Source organism: Gallinula chloropus (genome assembly GCF_964237585.1).
Source record: "Gallinula chloropus genome assembly, chromosome: 22".
Taxonomy (NCBI): domain Eukaryota; kingdom Metazoa; phylum Chordata; class Aves; order Gruiformes; family Rallidae; genus Gallinula; species Gallinula chloropus.
Genome location: NC_140107.1, coordinates 3,402,455 through 3,422,423, shown reverse-complemented (window position 1 = coordinate 3,422,423; position 19,969 = coordinate 3,402,455). Strand labels below are relative to the sequence as shown.

General features: G+C 46.0%; 1 protein-coding gene across 1 annotated transcript; it reads right to left on the bottom strand.

Annotated features, from left to right (window-relative positions):
- Positions 1-193: 193 nt before the first annotated feature.
- Positions 194-19,448, bottom strand: ZMPSTE24 (zinc metallopeptidase STE24; the record flags this gene model as incomplete). Its single annotated transcript, XM_084274385.1, has 10 exons — positions 194-607; positions 928-1,071; positions 2,716-2,820; positions 5,668-5,828; positions 6,347-6,488; positions 10,247-10,399; positions 13,874-13,990; positions 14,658-14,744; positions 17,093-17,239; positions 19,332-19,448. The coding sequence occupies 10 exons, from the start codon at positions 19,446-19,448 to the stop codon at positions 383-385; spliced, it is 1,398 nt and encodes a 465-aa protein (XP_084130511.1). The 3' UTR covers positions 194-382.
- Positions 19,449-19,969: the final 521 nt, after the last annotated feature.

The following is a 19,969-nucleotide window of genomic DNA, read 5'->3' as shown; positions in this document are numbered from 1 at the left end:
ACTGGGAGTTTGCAGAACACTGAGAATGGGAAAGGGATCAAAAGCAATGCTCAAGGCATAAACCAACTAAAGAAACATGTGCTTCCAAGTCTTTACTTCTGTTTTCCTGCCTTTACAAGTCTACTATGACATGGAGATAAGGGGGAGGGGGAGAGGGCTTCACCCAGTGCTTTTTCTAAAATAAGTTCCACACTTTTGGTTTTGTTTTATAGTCATTCATTTATAATTTAATACCTGTTTCAGGATTCTCAGATCTGTGGTGCTGTTGACATTGCATTGTTGACTAAATTGGCATTATCCACTTTTATAAAGAAATTAAGAAGCCGCTCTGAACTTTGCTTCTGAGCTGGAAGCACTGTCTCTGAACCACCACCCATTCCTGTCACTCTTGCTTTGTTTCCTTCAAGGCCTGAAGTCTTTCTAAAAGGGGTGGATGCGAATAATGCCACATTGAAAAGATCCAGTCAGAAACAGGGAATCCTAAATTATCTTTGTTTAGCTTGATCAAAGCAGAATAAAGGTCTTTAGCTTTCCCAAGTTCCTTGGCAAATGCATCTGCTTGAAACTCAAATCGTCGGCTTAACACAGTCAAGCAAAATGAGAGAACCTGTGGAGAGAAACAGATTTTAAATCATTTTAAAATTCAGCTATCTGCAGATTCCCTACAGCATCATTAAATACCACTGCATCTTCCTTCCCACATCCCACACATCGCTCTAGCTGGAGAATCACCTCACTAAGGTTTATCCAGGCTACACTTGAAACAGGGACTCTGACCCAACATGAAGCTCTAAGCCTATTTATTAACATGTGAGACCAGACAGAACCCCTAGAAACTTCAACTGTCCCCCCCTCACCCCAGTCAAAATAAAAATCATCCCTTAAATAGGATAATACTTCAGCATCTCTGTGTTGAAAATAATTTACCTCATTGTAAGGTGAAAAGATGAACTGGAAAATAATCATCAAGCCTATCAGGGTAGGCTGGGAGTCATAGAAACCAAATGCAGCAAAGAGTTCTTTTTGACCAATTAACACAGCAAACAGGAAGAAGCAGAGAAAGGAATTCATCTAGAGAAAAGAAACCAAATTATTGATTAAGAGGAGTTTCTCATCTAAAACATGGCCTATTCATATTACACATTTGGGAGGAAACACCAGTAATCACAGCCAAAGAGCTAGCCTTACCTGCTTTCTGCAAGCACACAGCAACAAGACACACAGTTTTCTGTCAGTCAGCTAAAAAAAGGTCTCAGTCATGAAGGAAGATGAAAAGGCAGACAACAAGATAAGCAAGGAGGGAGTACAGGTAGCATTCAGCTCCTTGGATTTAAGTATAGGTTCCCAAAAGTTTAAAAGCAAACAAAATCTGCCTGTGCTGTGTCATACTTCTATTCCTGGAAAGAGTCTACACTTGTTCTGTGCTCACCTGGCTTTCCAGAGGCCAGAGGCAGGCCCATGCCTCACCAGGCTTTCTAGAGAGGGCAACTGGCAACTTTGCAACCTATTCAAGTGGCTGTTTAGTCCTTTTAGGTTAGGGTGGAAAGTGCCAGAATATTCTTTGTTATCAAAACCCACAGGACAGAAAAAAAAAGGGAATGGCTGTGAAAGGAAACAACAGAACAAATGGGACAACATTGCAGGAGACACTGTGTTCTGGAAATGAAGATAAAAATCTACCTGTTACAGCCAAATGACACCATCTAGAAAGTGGGTCCAAAGACAAAAGTTATGTGAGTTAGCAGAGCAGCTGGTTAGTGGGGATCAACACTGATGTCAGAAGTTAGAAGGTAACTGCCTTAAAGCAGAAGGTGAGAAGGGCCTCGTTGAACTGTTCAGTTACATGGATAAGGAAAAGCCAGCATGGAAATGGATTTTTCTTAAACAGGAGTTTGATAGTGGTGGTTCCAGCCTAAAAAGCTTGTGCACAGCCTTAGGAAAAGAACAGAACAGCATTTCTGGAATCGTGCACACAAATGAATTTGATAGAAAGTTTGGAGGAGAAGCTGCCTGTATTGTGCAATGTTCAGAGGTGTATCTATGAGTACAGAGACTCCTTTTAAAGGCCAAGGTTGCAGCACTCTCCAGGGACTGCCCCATGTTCATCCCCAGCTGGGCATGCACCAAGATTGGTGAGGAAAGGCTGAGTGAGCTGGGGCTGTTCAGCCTGGAGAAAAGAAGACTAAGGGAGGACCTTATTAATGTTTATAAATATCTTAAGTATGGGATGCAGGGGGAAATGGGCAGCCCCTTTTCAGTGTCTGTGGGGACAGGACAAGGGGCAATGGCTGCAAGTTGGAGCACAGGAGGAACTTTTCCCCAGTGAGGGTGAGGGAGCCCTGGGACAGGCTGCCCAGGGGGTGTGGAGTCTCCTTCTCTGGAGAGATTCCAGCCCCGTCTGGACACCGACCTGTGTGCCCTGTCTTAGGGACCCTGCTCTGGCAGGGGGTTGGACATCATGGGCTCTGGAGGTCCCTTCCAACCCCTACAGTTCTGTGATTCTATGATTTTACTAACCAGGTGGAGGAAGGAGAGCACAGAAAGGTCAGTGCATGTTCACTCTGGATAGAGCAAAGGTAAAAAAAAACAACCAACTTTCTGTCCCAGGGTGTTTCGCTGTGTGAAGGTGCCGTTATAAGTCTGGAAAACAGCAGGAATTTGGAAACAGCAGGAATTACAACCCTCTAGGAAAAACACCAGTTATTCATAAATTACCTGACTGATGATAATATTTTTGACAGTGTGACCTAGTTTCCAGTGACCCAATTCATGACCAAGCACAGCCAGAACTTCTTCATTTTTACATCCTTGTTTCTTATTCTGTGGAAATAACAAAGCAGAAGTAAGATTAGGTATGACTACCCACAACTGCATACATTTCTTCCATATTAGTTTGGTTTTCCCTTGGTCACTTAAGTGGCCCTAGGTGAGGTTGTTCCTTTCTACCAGCAAATACACACACAGCATTTTGAATTGAGCCTTTTCCAGGAAGATACTTAGAAAAAAGTAAACTTTAGGCAAAAGTAATCTTTTTTTTCTAAAGTAAACTGTTAAATTCAACCAGGTTTCTACCATGAGGTGGTGTGCTTTTATTTCTATGTGTGCAAACATGCCTATGTAAACCTGGAAGAACTCTGGGAGATTTGTCTTCCAAACTCTCTCCCCACCAGCAAGGACACTCATGCTGGATACACCGCAGCACGCTTGAAGTCTTAAGAGAGATGAGCCAGGGGCTCCTGAAGTGAAAGGAACCAACAGGGAAACACTCATAAAGTACCTCCAAGGAATTCCAGCCACTCCAGCCAGTCAGTCAGCTTCATGGGGACCCAACTGAAATGCCTCTAAGCAAACATGAGTAGCATGGGGACCAAACCAGAGGAGTTAGAGATGTATTGCCTGCAGGGCTGTGATCTCATCAGCATCAGAGAGGTGGTGAGCCTCACAGCCGACTTCAACCACCTCAATTGTTGGGTTGTTGGAGGACAACCCAGCAGGGCATAAGCAATCCAGGAGGTTCCTGGAATGTGTTGATGACAGCTTCCTCCTGCAAGTAATAGACGAGCCAATGAGGAGAGAGAGAGGTGCTATGCTGGACCCTGTTCTCCCCAACAAGGAGGAGCTGGTAGGGGATGTGAGGCTCAAGGGCAGCCTTGGCTGCAGCGACCATGGAATGCTGGAGCTCAAGATCCTGAAGGCAGCAGCAGGGCACACAGAAAAATCACTACCCTGGACTTCAGGAGAGCAGACTCTGGGCCTCTGCAGGATCTGCTTGGTAGAGTACCATGGACCAAAGCCCTGGAGGGTAGAGGGGCCCAAGAAAAGATGGGTAGTACTCAAGGATCACCTCCTCCAAGCTCAGGACAACAAATCCCAACAATTAAAGCTTTTATATATGTATCTGTGTTAGAGGTAAGAATAGGGAAAACGTGCCCTTCTCCAGAATGTCACAGGAGAGCTGGTTACCTGGGATATGAAGAAGGACAAGGTACTCAGTGACTTTTTGGCCTCGGTCTTCACTGGCAAGGACTCTAGCCACACCACCCAGGCCACAGAAGGCAAAGGGAGGGACTGGGAAAATGAACCATCCCCAAGATCAGGTTTGAGACCATCTAAGGAACCTGAAGATGCACAAGCCCATGGGACCTGATGAGTTGCATCCACAGGTCCTGAGGGAACTGAAGTGGCTAAGCCAATATCCATCGTGTCTGAGAAGTCAAGGCAGTCTGGTGAAGTTCCCACTGACTGGAAAAGGGGAAACACAACCCCCATTTTAAAAAGGGGCAAAGGCAGACCTGGGAATCTATAGACCGGCCAGTCTCACCTCTCTGCCTGGCAAGAGCATGGAGCAGATACAAACTGTGTCTGAGTACATGGGAAATGAGGGGAATGATGACACCCAACATGGCTTCGCTAAGGGCAAATGGTGCCTGACAGATTTGGTTGCCTTCTATGATGGGGTTGCAGTGCTGGTGGACAAAGGAAGAGTGACAGATGTCAGCTACCTGGAGTTGTGCAAACCATTTGACACTGTCCCACATCATAGACTTGATGTGACATTCTTTTCTCTAAGTTGGAGAGACATGGCTTTGACAGGTGGACCACTCAGTGGGTAAGGAATTGGCTGGACTGTCACATTCAAAGAGTTGTGGTCAACAGCTCTATGTCCAAGTGGAGACCAGTGATGAATGGCATTCCTCAGGGCTTGGTGTTGGGACCAGCACTCTTTAACATCTTCGTTGGTTACATGGACATGGGACCAAGTGCACCCTCAGCAGGTGTGCCAAGCTGTGTGGTGTGGCTGGCACGCTGGAGAGAAGTGATGCCATCCAGAGGGATCTCAACAGGCTGGAGAGCTGGGACTGTGCAAACCTCATGAAGTTCAACAAGGCAAAGAGCAAGGTCCTGCACCTGGCTCAGCACAAGCCCATGTACTAACTGCAGGCTGGATGGAGAATGGATTGAGAGCAGCCCTGAGAAGGACTTGGGCGTACTGATTGGTGAAAAGCTCAACATGTGTCTGCAATACACACCTGCAGCCCAGAGAGCCAACCGTGCCCAAAGCAGCGTGACCAGCAGGCCAAGGGAGGGGACCCAAACTGGAGAACTGCATCCAGCTCTGGGGTCCTTAGTATCAGAAGGACCTGAGGCTGCTGGAGCAAGTCCAGAGGAGGCCATGAAGATGGTGAGAGGGCTGGAGCAGCTCTCCTGTGAAGACAGGCTGAGAGAGTTGGGGTTGTTCAGCCTGGAGAACAGAAGGTTCTAGGAAGATCTTACTGCAGCCTTCTAGTCCCTAAAGAGGCTCCAGGAAAGAGGGAGAGAGGTTGTTTACAAGGGTAGAGAGTGACTGGACAAGGGGTAATGACTTTAAACTAAAAGGAGGTAGATTTAGGTAAGGTACAAGGGAAATGTTTCTTCTCCATGAGGACAGTGAGGCCCCGGCACAGATTTCCCAGAGAAGCTGTTGGCTGCCCCTGGATCCCTGGCAGGGTTCAAGGCCAGATCGGATGGGGCTCTGGGCACCCTGGGCTGGTGATGTGTGTCCCTGCCCATGGCAAAGGGGTTGGAACTAGATGGGTTTTAAGGTTCCTTTGAACCCAAACCTTTTATGATTCTATCTCACCCAGAAGTTAATATAAACAACATGATAAAAACCAAAAATGAACTCACTTTGGGTTTAGACTTTGTCTCTTCATTCTCCCCATCTTCTCCTTCTACTGACTCTTTGTTCAGTGCAGAATAATCTTCTAGGAGGGTGTCAAAGAGGACTATCCGCTTATTCTTGAAGAAGCCATAGAAGTAAGCATTGCTGTGAGACGAACGCTTCGAGCCTGGGGGGGGAAATTTACACTGAAGACCATGAGCTGAATATTCCCATCACTAAAGAGCAATGTTATATGGAACAGACTCTTCAAAATGAACTTTCAAAGCTCCCAAATGAACAACAAACTCAGGAGTGTGCAGGGTGAAGCATATCTTCCAATGACCTAAGTAACAATGATCTCATTGAGGGACTCCAAGAGAGAAAGAATTTCTTTTTTAATCTGTAACAGGTACTCAGTAGAATCACTAAAATCACAAGAATTCATGTGAAGCTCTACTATCCAAAAGAAAAGCAAATTCTATTGCAATTTCAGGTTCCAAATGGAAAGAGCCATCTGCACAGAACACGTGCTGCCCTCCTGTTGATGACTGGTCCAGCCATCAACAAGTTGACAGCATTACAAGAGCTGAGGGATACAAGCAGCTGCTCTACTGCAGTCCCAACATCCAAAGCTAAAAATCCCCCAATTCAAAACAACAAAGACTTTCTGTTAAAAAGGAAAAAATTAACACCCCCCCCCCTCACCTTCAACAACATACACCTTGGTAAGTGGGAAGTCAATGCTCTTTGCCATGGTTTCAATCTCTTGTTTGAGGTCTCCCTCAGGAAGGGGAATGAATTTGTCAAACAGAGGCGCAATATAGTCTGCGTAGATTGTGACCAGCACCTGCAAACACATCCAGAGAGCACAAAAACACAAACCTGTGGTTAGTACTGAAGGTACAGCATGAGACAGCACAAGAAGAGAGCACCATTTCAGCAAACAGCCTGATAAAGACAAGTCCTGTATGAAGGATGACCTATAGCCAGGCTCTCGATGGGCCATCCCATCTATGAAGACAAGTACTTAGTCTGCTGACAGTCAGATGGGCAACAGGAAGATGGGGCTGGGGGCAGGTTAATTACAAACTAGAGCCCTCAGAGGAATTCCTGTAAACAGTGCTTTTGCTCCTATGGTTCATCAAACTGCAAAAGACAAAGGCACTATGACAGCTGGGAGCGGTGGCCTTATCAGTGACTGGCTGCCACTTCCACACACTTCACCCATACTGGAAAGCTCTGAAGTATTCAGCAACAGATGACTGAACCAAGAGATAGTGACACTTCATTAGTCCTACTAATGAACTGCCCGATGCATCTGGTCCACAAAGATTAACCCTACAATGTGCCTGGTCCTCTTAAAACTGGCTGAAGTATCCCAGATGAGAAAGCCACAACTGGAAGAACTCTGTGATGGGAAGGAAAGCTGAACCCACTTCTCTCAATCTGGACCTTCACTAAGTGATTTTTGTTTATTTATTTTTAAGAACAGGACTGGGGAAAAGTTTAAATTTTAGTTTGCAAAACAGCAACAGGACATGAAAGGCAAATAGACATCAGCATCCACTTCAAAGCTATCTTGGCAGGGCATTGTACCTTGACTTTTGAAAGCATCTGCACTGTTGAAAAAGTCCAATGAAATCTAAAACTAGGGAAACTGACTTCTTCAGAGCCACAGCAAGTGAAGGCATAACTATGAAACAAAGTAGCAGAGTTATCTTCCTTCCTGCAACTGTTAAACCTCAGCAGATATTTTGCAGCAAGTGTAGAAGGGTATTTTATAGAGCAGAAATCCTCTGTTTCAGTCCAGACACCTCTCAGACCACGTAATATGTGTGGACTAAATTTTAAGTTATCTCTGATCTTTGTGTCATCCCTTGGTATCAGCAGGCACAACAGACTGTAGAAGGATGCAACTCTGTGAATACAGAGTTAGGGAATGTGATTACAACTGGAATATTTCCCTAAGGAGAATGTCTAAAGGGTAAATCTAACAGCTCTTTAGGTTACTTTGCATGTTAATAAAGACTGTTCAAACCATTAAGGCCTCAAACTATGATCAACACCCCATACAGCTGCTGTGATATTCCAAGACAGATGAAAAATCACTAATAGTCTGGGCATGGACTTAATCCTCAGGGGAAGGGGATCCACTCATTTTTTGCTATGATGATGTCATGTTGCATAATCTTTCAGTACAGAAGTCTGTAGCTGTGACCACATTTAATTTTCTAGCTTTTATTGTGTAAAACAGGCCAACCCTTGCTTAGGACAGCTTATTTAGGAAGGGCAGGGAAAGCAAAAATAAAATACTAATTTGTGATAGAAAGTGCCAGAGAAAGAAATGCAGTATCACCTGAGGATGTCCTGGTAACCACCTTTACACTGAGTGTTAGGTGCTCCTCACCCATACCTCTTCTTTCTCCTAAACTTCCCAGGTAAAGACTATGAAATGGACATTAAGAAAGTTTCTCATATGACATCATGCAACCTTTTTTTTTTTTTATATAATATATATTTTAAAGAAAAGGTGGCAAGAATAAAACAATCAGTGCCTGGCATAAAGGAAGCTAAGGAAAAACCCTTTCACTTCTGGTGTACAAATGAGGGCAGACTGTTCCCTGCACCTTCTTCCAATCTTGAAACTACCAGTTCTTTTAAAATTTTGGCTTGATCCTTCTATGAAAAAGCCAGTTTTTAAAGCCCTTAAGACTAAAGACTTGAAATATGAACTGGATATCACAGGAGGAACCAGTATCTCCCTGATTTTACAAATAAGGTTAAACTAGACCAAGATGGAAGGACTGTTTCACTCCAGTTGACAGAGAAGTAGCTCAAATGCTGAATTGTGAGTGTAATATACTGCTGAGCAATACTTCAAAGAAAAGGAATAATTCTTCAAGTAGTACTTACCAGAATCTGCACCAATCTTTCTGTAACAGTCATTTCAATACATGTGAACTGACATTTTTAAGACCTAACCCCACGATTGTTCAGAATACGTTCAGGGACAAAAAAAGGGAAGATATCACAGCATAACAACACTACAGAGAGCAGAAGCCAGCAAAACAGAACTCAGCAAACACTGTATAAATTATAATTACTATAGAGATGTATTTTGTTTATATGAAAATATAAATAAAATTAAGCCAACAAACAAAAAAGCTTGAAAGAACTCATAGTAACTGTAAGCTAGACTTACCACATCTGCTACTACACTACTGCCATCAAATTCCTCAGAAACCTAGAACTGGTAACTATGCCATGCCTGGAATAGTGGCCAGACAGAAATCCACTAATCCACACAGGTTTTACTTCAGTTATATGTTAGGCATCAATAAAGAAAAATGTAAGTAAGCAACAAATCCTATTCCAGTAACGAGATCCATGTCCCATAACAACACGACTATGAAAAGACTCTCTAGTTGTGATTTAAACTCCCATGTTGCCATGTGAGAAATATTCCTGTAAGCTGCACTGACCAAGTGTGCAATCAGATTTTCCTGCATTAATTGCAGAGACCTCCCATGTAGCACTATGACCACATTTTTGTACAAACCTGGCCATCTAATGCCTGTGTTCTAGAGAGGAAGCTCACAAAGCCCAAGCAAGCTATAAAAGGGATCTGAATCTATCAGCAGTGGGGAGAAGGAAAAGAAAAAAGAAATAAATAAACACTTAAATCATTACAGAGAAGCTTAAGAAAGAAAGCAATCATGATTTCCTACTCAGGTATTCCTAAAAATTTTCTTGATGATGCACTCAAGTTCAACCAGAAAGTCTGAACTTGACACAAGAATTAGGATCTCACTGACCCAAATTTATTGTTGGACCAACATGTCAGGCTTATTCCACTATGGTAATGAAATAATTCCTTCACTTGCTGAGGGGCTCTTTTCATATAAAAATGAATTAATATGAATTAATATATATACAACAGTACTTCTGTAATTTCTTCCTTGGGTGAGCAGAAAGACAGGAGAGCACTATGTTGGAATAGAAAGAAAAAATACAGCCCTCAGTTTACAGTAATAATAGAAGACATCAAACTCTGCTCTATGTACACAAAAAGAGCCAAAAAAATGCCAGTTACCAGCTCAGTGTATCAAAGCAGTTCTGTAAGCAGAACCAGCAATGGAAGATTGCTACTCAATTCAAAGCAATTCAACTGAGAGCTGGTGTTTGATAACCTGTAAAAGTCCAATGGAAACCTAACTGATGAAAGCACATTCTGCCCTGGCTTGCCAACCTGCTGGCAGTTGTCCTTATGCCCTTTGTGTATTTAAGAAGCAAAACCACATCACCACATAGTGCTGTATTTCCAGTATCTATTTTAAAGCTTTTTGAATGTTTATTTTTCAGTTGATGAAGATGCTTCAGTATTAAACAGACAAAATCTAAGATACCAGATTAATGTGGACAATTAGTATGAGCTGGTATTCCTGAACAAGCACACTGAGAGCAAGACACATTGTTGATATTTGTGGATACTAAAATTCCCAGATTTAGATTTTTCTCCATTTGCTTTCAGTTCTGTTTTTACACCTCAGCACACTGAGCCATACACTAGGAATGGAAAGAAACACAAACACATTTCATACTCACCAAGGAAACAACTAAAGTGAAGAGCCAAGCATAGATGAAGAAGTAGTCTCCCCCTATTTTAATAATGTAAAGCAGAAGGGATGTCACTGGCAACAGAATACACTGAGTCACGATAAACTTCTTGATAGCATCCTTAAAAAAAAACCCCAGGGTCTGTAAAGAAAGAAGATCAGTGATATATTAAATGTAAATACTGAGGTGTCAGTGTGGTTAATGAACTGAGCCCTTCAGGGGATGCACAGAAACAAAACAGATCACTAAACAGCAGTATCAGTGTGATAAGGAAATCACAGTCAGTTAAGAAAAGGTGGAAGAAGATTTTCCCCTCCTCTCCTGGTAACTGTGGCTCTTTACATCCACACGGACTCCAGTCCATGCAGTTGCACACTTCCTTAGCAAGATCAGACCTGAACCCTTCTTCTGTATTGCATGTATGTACTTAATTAAAGGATGGAAAGGAGGAAAGAAATATTTAAGCTCGTCTGTCCCTTAATCCCATCACCAGTCCCTATCTTAGGCATTATGGGTTTTTAGAGAATAAAAAAAGTCTTAAAGCAACACAGCTACTGTAGAACGTGTTCTCTTTAAACAGCTGCCTCCAACTTATATGTGAGTCACCACTAAGTGGACTGTCTTAACTGGAAACATTTAGAAATCCTATTAAATCTTTTTAGATCCAATGGCCATATTACTCCAAGCTTCCCTTGACTTATAGTTACAACTCACATAGCTGTCCTGGGTCTTAAAATTAGCATAACTTTAACAGAAGTAATAGAAATTTCAAATACCTCTACCTGAATGAGTCTGGTCTGGTGCCTGCAACACAATCAGACACCCAACTAGTTTTTCTGGAAATGTTTACTTCAGTACTGACAGACACAGAAATGAGGGGGATGTTCTGTAAAGATCCTTCCCAACAAAGTTGCATTAAAAAGCCTCCACTACATTAAAGATACAGAACTTGTCTGGACAGAAAGACCCTCCCTTTCAGCAAGCCCCTCCCATGGAAGGAAGAGTCTGTCTGAAGATCATGTGAAAATCATTGCTAGAAATTCCAAAGTCTGGACTGGTACCAGGTGTGACTTTGGTTCATTCACTAAAGGACTGAAATAGGTTTGCATGGCTGGGTTCTGGTGGAGAAGGGGAGAGATGATTTGAGACAGCCAGCATGGCTTCAGCAAGGGCAGGGCCTGCCTGACCAACCTGGTGGCTTTCTATGATGGGGTGACCGCCTCAGTGGACACAGGAAGGGTGATGGATGTGATCTGTCTGGACTGCTGTACAGCCTTTGACACTGTCCCCCACAGCATCCTCTCTCTAAACTGCAGAGAAATGGACTTGATGAGTGGACTGTTTGGTGGATAAGGAATCGGTTGGATGGTCACATCCAGAGAGCAGTCATCAATGGCTCGATGTCCAGATGGAGATCTGTGACAGGCCGTGTCCCTCAAGGGTCTGTACTGGGACCAGTGTTATTTAGCATCTTCATCAGTGACATTGACAATGATGTCATTGACAATGACCCTTAACGAGTCTGCAGATGACACCAAGCTGGTGGTACACAGCTGACATGCCAGAATGATGGGATGTTATCCAGAGGGACCTGGACTATCTCACAGGCCATCCATGAATGTGAAACACGTGCCTCCATCAAGCCAGCCAGGCTGTTAAAGCCTCTGAGGAAGAGGACACCAGATGAAACACAGATCTGGAGAGGCCTGGCAGGTGGATGACACAGCTCTGCCAGACACCCCAAGGCAAGGGGGATGAGCTCACGATGGTGGAACCAACCACCAGCTGGCTAGAAACCTACCCTGTGCCATACTACCACCCACAACACCACCCTGGGTCTGGAGAAGCAAGTCCTCTGGTGACATAGCACTCCAGAAAGAACTGAGTTGGACAGTGGGACTCATTTCTGGAATAATCTCATAGACACCTGGGCCAAAGAACATGGCATCAAATGGGTGAGGGGTGTATCATGTACCCTACTGTGCAGCAGCCTCTGGGAAAGTTGAGAGGTACAATGGGCTGTTAAAAACCACACTAAAAGGAATGGGTAGTGGAACCCTAAAAAACTGGGATATGCATTTAGCCAAGTTAACTCCAGGGGATCTACCAATCCAGCTGGCCCTGCCCAATCAAAACTCCCACATGCTGTAGAATGGGATAACATCCCTGGAGTGCTCATAAAAAAAAACCTGTTGGAGAAAACAGTCTGGGTTGTTCCTGCTTCAGGCAAAGGCAACCCCATCTGTGGGATTGCTTTTCCTCAGGGACCTGGGTGCGCTTGGTGGGTGATGCAAAAGGATGGGGAAGCCCAGTGTGCACCCCAAGGGGGTTTAATTCTAGGTAAGGACAGTCACTAAACTGCTGGTGTACATGGCAGATGGTAACAATAACAGATAAATGGTGTTATCAACCTCCCAAGTACACTGAAAATGTAAGATCTGGGCATGATGTAGATGGTGTGGAAAAAGTGGTGGATAATGTCCTGGCCAGGCCAGAGTTAACCTCCCCAAGCAGCCAGCACAGGGGAGCTGAGTCAGCCTGGGCTGTTTTCCACACCGCCTGACACCACCTCCCCATAGAAGGGGCTGGCTGGGCAGGGCTACTCTGGGGTGCCTCCAGGGCAGTCTGAGTGGGGCTGGGGTCCTGCAGCACTCAGTAATTTCTGTGTTGATAAGATACTCTGTGTTATCACCAGGTATCAGTGTAATTGGCTGCTGTTGTTCTACTTGCAGGGTGATTTTCTCAGTAAACTGTCCTTATCCCAACCCACAGAGGCTTTGTTTCTCCTTTGGGAGTGAGCGAGCAGCGTGTGGTGCTCAGCCACTGGTTGGGGCTGAACCACCACAAAGAGCATCTCTATCCTTATGAAAATGAGGGAAACAGCTTTATCCCACATGTGCTACCCATCCAAATATCATTCTATTGTTAAAAAAGTAAACAAAACCCAATTTCCTAATAGTCTTGGAGCAGAAAGTACTGTTGAAAACACTAACTAGGTCCAAAAGCAGAGAACAAGTCTGATGCTCTGGCATCACCTGGCTAATGATGCATCCCAGACAGACTGAGGTTCCCGTCCCAAAAGGAAAACTGATCTCATGAGAAACTGATCATGAAACTGGTTAAACTAAGTTGGTGAGAGAAATTAAAGAGACCCAGGACTGATACTGAGTACCTAGGAGAAATACAAATGAAGAGCTGAAGCACCTAATCTACTAACAGCTGATACAAGAAATCTGAGCTGAACAAAGGGAGGAGGAGTCATTTCTCGGTTCTGTTTCCTCTGCTCTGTGCTCCTGTCCAGCAGTGATCCAGACTGTTCAGGAAGGGTATGTGAAGTTGAAAGAATAGTTGATCCAAAAATGAACAGCTGAGGTATGAAATGTTATTTGTTCTGTTGCCTGAATACACGTTTCTCTCTCCTCAGAGGCACAGGCTCAGGAAGAGACCTTCTGGTGCAGACAAGGTACTTCTGCAACAGTCACAAACTGGCATTGCTCTGATGCAGGGCAAGAGGAAACATTCCTGAAACTAATGTTCTCTGACACAGACAGGTGCCATCTAACCAACTAAAACCAAGTGAAGGTGTGAGGTCAGTGTAGGGGCTGTCTGCAATACCTGTTGATTGAAGCCATGTTTCTCTTCTATGACAAATGTGTTATATAAACTCCATGGGAGACCAGTCACTGCACTGAAGAGCGTTGCAAGCAGCAGAAATACCAATGACTGAACAATCTAAAAGAAAACAAACAAAAAAACCCAACAAAAAACCCAAACTGATATTTACTTCTACAAATATTAATATGTCAGATGTTAACAATGCATTTTATGTAACTGGTTTAACTGAAATTGGTTGGAAGATGGATCTAGGTAATTTCACAGAAATAACATGTTTGTGACAATTAGATTATGATCACTGGAATAGCTCACTGTGATAAAGAAAGAAAAAAATATACTGATAAAACATGCCAATAAAAGCTAAGGTTCTGGGACAAGACATTGCACAGATGCCTCATCCACAGCACAAAGACAACATAAAATGAAGCCTCAAGTTTCATCCCCTTTTCCTGTGCAGTAAGGTCATATCTCAGATTAGTAACAAGCCAACACCCTCACAAAAACCCCTGAAAACCTCATCCCACCACCTCGTTTGACCCAAGCTGGTTTGAGGCTTGTATGCTGTTACCATCCAAGGCTATTTTAACTTTAAGGTAATTTAAAAGTTGGTGTCAGTTCTCCAACCACTGTGTTCACCAGAAAACACCTGTTATTCTCACTATATCATACTTGCAGCTAAAACCCACTTTAAGTAAATGCAAGCTTAAAAAGAATAATTAAAAAATAATTATAATGGTATAGATCATGGACCAGAAGTTTTCACTAAAATGCAAAGACTTTTTACCTCATATTCTGGTCCAAACCCAGCACGACCAGAGATCCGACCAGACACGTTCCAGAGAAAAGGAATTCCTCCACAGAGGAGAATCATCTTGAAAATAAAAGCACATACCACAGGGGCAACATCAAACTGAGTGTCATGTTACTCTACTAGAATTTCAGCATGATAAGGACCTTTTAAGGGTGAAGGAGAACAATGTTACAGTTGGGCTGGCTGGCTGTCCCACTCTGGTCCTGGCAGTGCACACAGCAAGCCTGGAATAACTGGCAAAGGGTCATTTCTATTTTACAGAACAAGGCATCAGGTCTCACACAGCATCTCCACTTCAATTAACTTGCTAAGTTAATGAATCACACTTCTACCTACTAAAAGCAAAATGTTGCAAAACCATCATGCAATTTCACCAACTTGGGCCACAACAGCTTCTTTGCAGCCCAGGCTGTTCCCAAAGCCAAGGAAGGATGTAGTTTATGCTCTGAGGAAGCAGCAAGAGGCCATTAGCTCTGTATGGAATCTGATAACCCCAAGACAGATGCTGAGAAAAGACACAGCTCATCATCATCACACACCTAGAGAAGAACCTGTACACACCTTAAACCTCAGGCTATCAGCTTAACAGATTCAGAGAATCATTTAAGTTGCAAAAGAGCTTTGAGATCACTGAACCCAAGTGTCACCCCAGCACTGCCATGTCCACCACTAAATCATGTCCATAAGCAGCAACTCTACACCTTTGCAATACCTCCAGCAATGATGACTTAACCAGCTCCCTGGGCAGCCTATTCCAGTACTTAACAGCCCTTGTGCTGAAGAATTTTCTCCTCTTTTTCATCTCCAATCTAAACCTCCCCTGGCACAACTTGGCACCATTTCTTCTTGTCCTGTCACTTCTTCCTTGGGAGAAGAGACCAACAGCAGCTCACTACACCCTCCTTTTAGGTAGCTGTAGAGCATAGAAAGGTAGTTATCCCCCTTCAGCTTCCTTGTCTCCAGGCTAAACAAGCCCAGTTCCTTCAGCCATTCCTCCTAAGACTCATGCTCCAGACCTTTTACCAGTTTCTTTGCCCTTCTCTGGACACACTCCAGCACCTCCATGTCCTTCTTGTACTGAGGGACCCAAAACTGCACTGGAGGTGCAGTCTCACCAGTGCCCAGTACAGGGGGATGCTCCCTGTCCTGGTCCTGCTGGCCACACTGTTTCTGGTACAAGCCAGAATGTTGTGGAGACCTTAACAACAGTAGTGAAGATAAGCACAGTCTCCTGACACAGCTCTTTCTTTAGCAGGGCACTAAATTCAGCAGCAAGAGAGGCTCATTCCAATGACACATGTTTTCCTTACAAACAAGGGAACTAGTTTTGGCTAAAGCTCTTGAAATGAAGATAAAGCTTCAGAACTTTTTGTCCTGTTGCACTTGCTAGCTTGTACCATCTCACCCTGTCTACTAATCCACTGTTGGAGGACAGCTTCAGTCTTCAAATGCAATGTTCCCTCTGAAGTCAGGAGAAAACATAAAAGCTTTTCATGTGAAAACTGACTGGAGTTCTACTCACCACACTGAAACACTCTGAAAGAGTATCAGCCACACACAGAACATCTGTACAGGTTCATACAGAGCGAATGAGGTGCAGGTCAGGCTGCACAGAGAGCTCAGAGGGGTCAGGATTCTCAAGTACTAGTTTCACACCACCTCATTAGGCAGCTACATGACTTACACTCCTATTTTCATTATCTTTTATAACTAACCTTTCTGCTTCCTTAAACTCATCATATATAACACTCTAATTGCATTTGGCAGTACCAGGCATGTCAGGATCCCTTTCTGACCCAGTTGTGCCACTGATGAGCAGGGCATTTCAGCAGGAAATCAGGAAAGGTTTCCCTTACCACTCTGTGCAGATCACACATGTAAACACTTTGCTCTACCTCAGTGGCTCTGTTTTTCATATCTGCGAATGTTACCTCCCATGGTAATTCTTGTTACATTCAAGTATCCATTGGTACTCTTCCTGTTCTTACAGGTGTTCTTCCTACCTTCTAACATATCTTATCTAAAAAGGAAAGTAGTTGCATACCTGCAAACACAGAAAAAGAGCTGTATTTGGAACAATTTAAAATAACTCTAATCTTAATTATTTGGCTAAGGTCATAACAGGTCAGCTGTGCCAGTAAAACATAACAATGTAAACTGTAGTTGTGCACTATAACTCAGCACTGGATAAAGCTATTAGGTGCTGTCTGAAGAATTCCTCTTTTCAGGTGGCAAATGCAGCCATTAGCAAGAAGCACAGGATCCCAGAGCTCCCAAACTGCAGGGTTTGATGTGAGACACCACAATGCCAAAGGCACAGCTGCACAGGGACACTGAGAATCGAAATGCTCCACAGTTTAAGTACAAGAAGAGAACCATAGGAATGCCAGATCAGCTCAGGTACTTACAGTGCCTTCAACCTCTGAATACAGGCCTGACCAAAAGCTGAAAGTGCTTTTGTCCAGCTGATAGAGGCGAGATTTCTCAAATGTTTCAGAATCCATGATCTGTCCCAGTTCCTGGGGCACATGAGTTGTTGTTCTATACACTCGTCTCTGAAACATTGAAAAAGAAATGTAAAGTCTACATCCAGCATTTTTAAAGAGATAAGTAAGATTTAAGAGTAACACAGAGTAAGATCCCACAGGCTACCACAGAAAATTAAAATAAATTCAAGCCCCATAAGTATTCCCAAAATCAAGACCCAAATACAAGACTGAAGAATAACTATTAGTTTATATCCAGAAATTTTTCCACAGGATATGACTTACTCTACCACAATAAGGAGAGTTTGAAACTAAACCCCAGATCCATGCAGGCAAGTGACACATCTTCAACCAGAAAACATCCCTATGATATGGCTGCATAAAGAAGGTTTTCATCTTCAGCAGAGAACTTAACACTTTAAAACTTCTAAAGATGAAAAGTCCTTATCCCAACCACTGCCTTGTCTTGCTTTGGTGTATTTATTCCTCCTCAGAGGAAAAGCTCTTACCCTTTGTCACTTCAAAATACATTCTTCCCCCAACCAGATCACTGGGCTGCAATCCCACAGGTGGCTTAGCTGACTGCACAGCTCACAGGAGGCAGCATCAACTCCTGCCTTTCCAGCAGCACTGTCCCCCAGAGCAGCCAGCTCCCCAGTACCTGCTGCATCTGTGGCCAAAGCACCACTGATGACACACACACATGTTGTACACACTGTCTAACAATGTCAAGGCTTCCCCTCCCTCTTCCCCAGGCTGAAGGTGGGTAAAAGACATGCTAGAAGGAAAGAGGTCATCCAGAGGGATCGTGACAGGCTGGAGAGGAGCCCCTTGAGACCAGCCCGGCTGAGAAGGACCTGGGGGTTCTGGTGGATGAGAAACTTCCCCTGAGCAGCAGTGGCTCTGGCAGCTGGGAAGGGCGATGGGATCCCGAGCTCCATCAGCAGAGGGGTGGCAGCAGGGACAGGGAGGGGATTGTCCCTCTCTGCTCTGCCCTCCTGAGGCCCCAGCTGGAGTCCTGTGTCCCAGTACAAGAAAGATGTGGGACTGTTGGAGAGGGGTCAGAGGAGCCACGGAGATGATCAGAGGGGCTGGAGCAGCTCCCCTACGGAGAGAGGCTGAGGGAGCTGGGATGGTTCAGCCTGGAGAAGAGAAGGCTGTGGGGGGACCTCATTGCAGCCTCCCAGTGCCTGAAGGGAGCAGAGAAACAGGAGGGGAATCAGCTTGTTAAAGGGTGGATAATGGCAGGACAAGGGGGATGGAGTGAAGCTGAAGGAGGGAAGGGTTAGATGAGATATTAGGGGGAAGCTTTTTACAGAGAGAGTGGTGAGGGTCTGGAACAGGCTGCCCAGAGGGGGTGGGTGCCCCATCCCTGGGGGTGTTCAAGGCCAGGTTGGATGGGGCCCTGGGCAACCTTGTGTAGCTCCAGGCCTGGAGGTTGGTGGCCCTGCCTGTGGCAGGGGGTTGGAGCTCTGTGATCCTTGGGGTCCCTTCCAACCCAGACCAGTCTGGGATTCTGTGATTTGAAGAGGCTGGAAGGAGACTCAGCCAGGACAGCTGGCCTGAGCTGACTGAAGGGACATTCCACGCTGTGTAATGTTACACTCAGCAATAGAAGCAGAGGAAGAAAGTGGGTGAGGAGTGTGACATCCAGGCACCAGCCTGCTTGTGGGAGGTGCTGCCTTTGTAGCACACGGGGGCTTTTCCCCTCCTCTTCCCTTCGCTTATTGAGCTGCCTTCACTCTGATCCTCAGCTTCTACATTTCTCCTCTTCCTGCTCTCTCCCCCGTCCCGGGGATGGAAGCGCTGGGCTGCTGGTTTCCTGCGCTCTGCAGATCCTTCTCCGCACCCACCCGGCTCCCTGATGCCATGACGAGCGTCCCCACCACCCCGCCGTGGTCGTGTGGGAGCGGACACGGGGAGCGGCGGCACACGGAGCGTCACCTCCCGGCCCGGGCCCCGCGGGGCGGTCCTTCCCCTCGCCCACCCGCAGGGCTGACACGGCGCCGCCGCCCCGCCACCTCGGCCGGGACAGGGACAACCCCTCCTCAGACTAAAGCGCTTCCCGCGCTTCTCGGCCTGGGCCCCGCTCCGCGCCCGGCCCGACCCGACCCGCGTGAGGCCCGGCCCGGCCCCCGGCCCCGCTGCAGCCCCCACCGACCTGCCGGTGCGCCAGGAAGGCCTCCCACAGGTAGACAGCCCAGGAGAAGAGCAGCACGGAGCAGAAGATGCGCTTCTCGGCCGGCAGCTCTGCCCACAGCTCGCCGGGCAGCGCCATCGCCGCTCCCACGCTTCCTTCCGCCCTCCCCGCTGCGGCGCCGCCTGGCGCCCGGAGGAGCCGCGGGAAGGGCCGGCCCGAGGGGCGGGACGCGGGGCCGGGGCCTCGGAGGCGGGAGCAGCAGCGAGGCCGGAGGGGGCCGGAGCGCCGTGTCAGCCGCCTTGTGCTGGGGCGGGGCGGGGTTCGGCTCCTCCGGTGCCCAAGGCAGCGCCAGGCAGGGCGGAGCGGAGCCGGCGGGCCCGGCCGCTCTCCCTGTGGAGCGGGCTGAGGCGGCCGCCCTGGGTCGGAAGCGCTCAGGAGCGAGACGAGCCCGTTCCCCCACCAGCCTTTGTGTGCCAGGGGAAGCCCCGCGTGTGAGGAGACCCCCGGGGCAGGGTGCTGGGAGCGGCGGGTGGCCTTGGGAGGCACCGGCGGCGGGCAGGGAGGGTACCGGACACCTCACGCTGCTCAGGCACGAAGGTGTTCGGAAGGTCCCTTCCCTGTTGTACCGGTCAGTACCGCAGAGCACGGACTTGGTGAGT